We start from the raw sequence: 4522 nt of genomic DNA on the forward strand, positions 1-4522 counted from the left end.
ACTGGCTTGCGGTCTCCAGGGAATCTGTAAGGCATCTGAGATGCTTTGGACGATTTTTGACGTGAAGTGTGTTCCATTGTCAGATTCCATCCACGGGGGAGTCCAAAGCGAGGAATAATCTCCTTAACAAACTTGAGAGCCACTGTCCTTGCAGTCCAATTGCAACATGGAAAGGCTTCCGGCCACCCGCTGAATCTATCCACTATAACAAGGAGATACTTGAACACTTGGGTCCGGGGAAACTCAGTAAAGTCCATTTGCCACACCCGTCCGGGGCCTGGAGTGGGTTCAAGGGCCGCTGGTGGTACTGGGTGCCCTGGTCGGGGGTTATTCTTTTGACAGACTAGGCGTTCTGCCTGTACCTGGGCAGCCAGGGGTCTGAGTCTGGAGGTTATAAAGTACTTTTCCATTAGTTGGATAAGTGCCTCCCTGCCAGCATGAGTGGTTTGATGTAATTTCTGTAATACTGGCAGAATTAGGCCCTTTGGTAAGAGGACTTTCCCTTCCGGGGAATGAAGCCATCCCTCCTTTTCCTGGAGACCGAGTTTGTAAGTTAGCTGTTTCTCCTCCCCAGAATACTGAGGGGTCGGGAGCTCCCCCACTGATGGGATAAGGGCACGCATAGAGGTGTTCTCAGTCTGAGGGGATGTCAGGGTGGCAACATGGTTCGCCTCTCTATCTGCCCTGGCATTACCCCTGGTCACATCTTGATCCTCCCTCTGAGGGGCCTTACAGTGTACCACCGCCACTTCCAAAGGGAGTTGCACGGCCTCTAGGAGTCGGAGAATTTGGGGCCCGTACTTGACTGGGGAGCCTTGGGCTGTCAGCGTTCTCCTCTGCTTCCACAGGCCAGCAGGAGCATGCAGCACACCAAAAGCATATTTGGAATCAGTGAAAATATTGACCCGTTTTCCTTAGGACAGTTCGAGTGCACAGGTCAGGGCCACTAGCTCAGCCAACTGGGCAGAGGTCCCAGCAGGCAAACTTTCAGCTTCCATGGTGTCATGGAGGGTCACAATGGCATAACCTGCCCTTCTTTGCCCATTTATCACCATGCTGCTGCCATCAGTGTACCACTCATAATCTGCATTTGGGAGGGGCACATCCTTCAAGCCCGGGCGGCTAGAATATTGGGCATCTATGATCTCCAAACAGTCATGTTCCTGTTTCTCAGTTTCTGGTAAGAGGGTGGCAGGGTTAAGGCTGGATGGACAAGGATGCAGTGTGACCTCAAGGTTCTCTAAGAGCTTTGCTTGGTATCTTGCCATACGCGCTTGTGTGAGCCAGAGGCCGCCCTTAACATCCAGTAAAGCGCGTACCATGTGTGGTGTAAAAACCTGTATTGTTCCCCCTAGTGTCAGTTTCTCTGCTTCTGCCAGGGTCAGGGCGGTGGCTGCCACTGCCTGCAGGCACGCTGGCCAGCCCTTGGCTACTTGGTCCAGTTGTTTAGAAAAATATGCCACCGGACGTTTCCATGCTCCTAGCAGCTGTGTGAGTACTCCCAGGGCCACCCCCTTTCGTTCATGTACATACAACTGAAACGGCTTGGAGAGATCTGGCAGACCTAGAGCCGGGGCTTCCATCAGCTTTCTTTTCAGGATTTGAAATGCCCTGTCAGCCTCTGGGGTCCAGTGAAAGGGGTCATGGTCTGCTCCTTTTACACAAAAAGAAAAGGAGGACTTGTGGCACCTTACAGACTAACCAATTTATTTGAGCATGAGCTTTCGTGAGCTACAGCTCACTTCATCGGATGCATCCGATGAAGTGAGCTGTAGCTCACGAAAGCTCATGCTCAAATAAATTGGTTAGTCTCTAAGGTGCCACAAGTCCTCCTTTTCTTTTTGCGAATAAAGACTAACACGGCTGTTACTCTGAAACCTGTCCTTTTACACAGTCGTACAGGGGTCTAGCCCATAGTCCAAACTCTGGAATCCATATCCTACAGAAGCCTGCCATCCCCAGAAATGCTCTGAGCCGCTTGCGATTACTCAGGATAGGAACTTGGCATATGGCTTCCTTCCTCTCATTTGAAAGCTGGCGTTCCCCCTGCCGTATGTAGAACCTGAGGTACTGTACCTGCAGGACAGCAATCTGAGCCTTACTTCGTGCTACCCGATATCCTCGGAGTCCCACAAAATTCAGGAGACTCACGGTGGCTTTAAGGCAGGGAGTTAAGCCCACAGTGGCAATTAACAGATCATCTACGAATTGCAAAAGGAGGGCTTCCTCATTATCCCACTCCTCTAGGTCTCTGGCCAGAGCCTGACCAAAGAGGGTGGGGGAATTTTTAAACCCCTGGGCTAACACTGTCCAGCAAAGTTGTTTTTTAACTCTGTTCCCATTCGAAGGAGAAAATCTCCTGTGCTGAGGTGTCAACTGGGATGGCAAAAAAAGCATCTTTTAAATCAAGAATGAAAAATGGGTGTACTGTCCCCCTATAGAAGCCAATAGGGTATACGGGTTAGGGACAAGAGGGTGCAGAGTCTTAACCCGTTCATTAACTGCCCTTAGGTCTTGTACCAGCCGGTACGTGCCATCAGGTTTCTGTATGGGTAAAATGGGAGTGTTCCAGGCTGACTGACATTCCCGGAGAATACCGTACGTTAGAAATTGACCTATGGTTTCCTGTAACCCCTCTCTGGCTTCCTTCTTGATTGGCTATTGCTTTACCCGCACCGGGTATGAGCTGGACATGAATGGGGGTTTGGTGAGTAGCTTTTCCTGGGATCCCTGATGCCCACACAAGGGGATACACTTGAACTTCCCACTGGTCCCATTCTGGGGCTTGCATAGCCGAGGGTTCAACTGCAAGGGTCATAATCCATGCATTTTCAGGGGGTAAGGTAAGGGTTATTTCATCTTGAGTAAAATGCAGGGTGGCACCTAGGCGACACAGCAGGTCCCGTCCCAGCAACGGTGTTGGGCATTCAGGGAGGTATACCAGCTTATGGGATACGGTTCTGTTTCCCAAAGCACATTCTGCTGGGGCATACACTAGGCACTTGGTATCTTTGCCTATGGCTCCTGTCACAGTGAGGGAGTCTGCTACTGGCAACTGAAGGGGTTGATTTAAAGCAGTTCGCGCCGCTCCAGAGTCCACTAAAAAATCTGTTTCTTCATTTCCCACCCGCATTTTTACTCGGGGTTCCGGGGGTAGGATGATCCGTCTCCTCTGACACCCCTAATCCTGTTCTTCTATCACCATCATAGAGGTACCCTCCCTTTCCTTCTTGTTTGGGCACTCATTCTTCCAATGTCCCTCGTGCCGACACAGGGCACACTGATTGCGCCCCAGTCGTCTCTCCCGCAGGCCTGGACGTCCGCGTCCACGGCCCCTTCCTTTTCGTTCACTTCCCTTCATGCCTGCCTGCACCGCCGCTACCATCAATCTCACTTGCTTCTTCTCCTTCTCCACTTCTCTTAAACTATACACTCGATTTGCTGCTTCTAAAATCTGTGCCATGGTCATACCCATCAAATCCTCCTTTTTCTGTAGCTTTCTCTTAATGTCGGGGGCTGCCCTGCTTGTAAATACTCCTTTAATAATTGCCTCAGTTTGCGGATCATTAGGATCTGCATTGGTATACTGTCGGATCGGGTCTCGAATGCGCTGTAAAAAGGCTCCAGGGCTTTCCTTTGGATCCTGCACTACCTTATATTGTTCAGTCCAATTATTCTGTCTGACAGCTGCATGACGGAGTCCATACAGTAGCAGCTCCTTATAGGAGGTGAGGTGGGTCATAGCCTGATTGTCATTTGGGTCCCACCTAGGATCCTTTATAGGAACCTGATCATCTGGGGTCGGGATATTGTTACAGTCCTGGTCATATCGCCTCTTTGCTTCCTCCCTTGCTTTAGCTATGACCTGTTCTCGTTCAACCTCAGTCAATAATGTTCGCAGAAGGACATTACAGTCATCCCAGTCTGGCTTGTAACTGCTAAGATATCCCTCAAAAACCGATACAAACTTGCTGGGGTTGATAGAAAATTCTCCAGCCTGTGCTTTGAAAGCGGCCAGGTCCATAGGATTAAAAGGTGCATGAGTATAGACCTGCATGGTTAGGGCTGGTCTACCCTCAGCTGCATTCCAAGCAATTTTAGTCTCAGTAAGTAAGGGGTATAATCCAGCAGATGGAGCCCGAACCTCACTATGAGCTTCACTAGGAATCTTACTCTGAGCCTCGCTCCGTGTGGGTGTAGGGGCCAAAGGAGCCTCACTCTGTGTGCGTGTAGGGGCCGAAGGAGACGCTGGATCTGCCATTACATTTGGGGTGGGGGTCTGGGGACTGACATTAATTGCTACCGGGCCAATCGGGGTTAGATTACAGCATTGTAAAATATCAGTACGAGACCACAAGGTCATAAACAAGTAAGCATACGAATGCTCATTCCACTTCCCCGTTTGCTGACAGAACAGGAGTAACTGGAGGATTGTATTATGATTTAGTGATCCTCCGGGAGGCCACTGTTCCTGGTCCTCTAATTGGTACTGAGGCCAGTCAACCGTACAAAATTGCTTCAA

The 4522-nt window shown here is 50.2% G+C and overlaps 1 protein-coding gene across 1 annotated transcript; it reads right to left on the bottom strand.

Annotated features, from left to right (window-relative positions):
* Window positions 1-541: 541 nt before the first annotated feature.
* Window positions 542-4057, bottom strand: LOC119564975 (the record flags this gene model as incomplete). The annotated part of the gene is given in 3 exon segments (XM_037888731.2): window positions 542-1654; window positions 1884-2156; window positions 3217-4057. Coding segments are annotated over 3 exon segments (2227 nt in total), but the record flags the coding sequence as incomplete, so codon positions are not given.
* Between the last annotated feature and the right edge of the window lie 465 nt (window positions 4058-4522).

The sequence above is a fragment of the Chelonia mydas genome, unplaced genomic scaffold, assembly GCF_015237465.2.
Source record: "Chelonia mydas isolate rCheMyd1 unplaced genomic scaffold, rCheMyd1.pri.v2 scaffold_120_arrow_ctg1, whole genome shotgun sequence".
Classification (NCBI taxonomy): Eukaryota; Metazoa; Chordata; order Testudines; family Cheloniidae; genus Chelonia; species Chelonia mydas.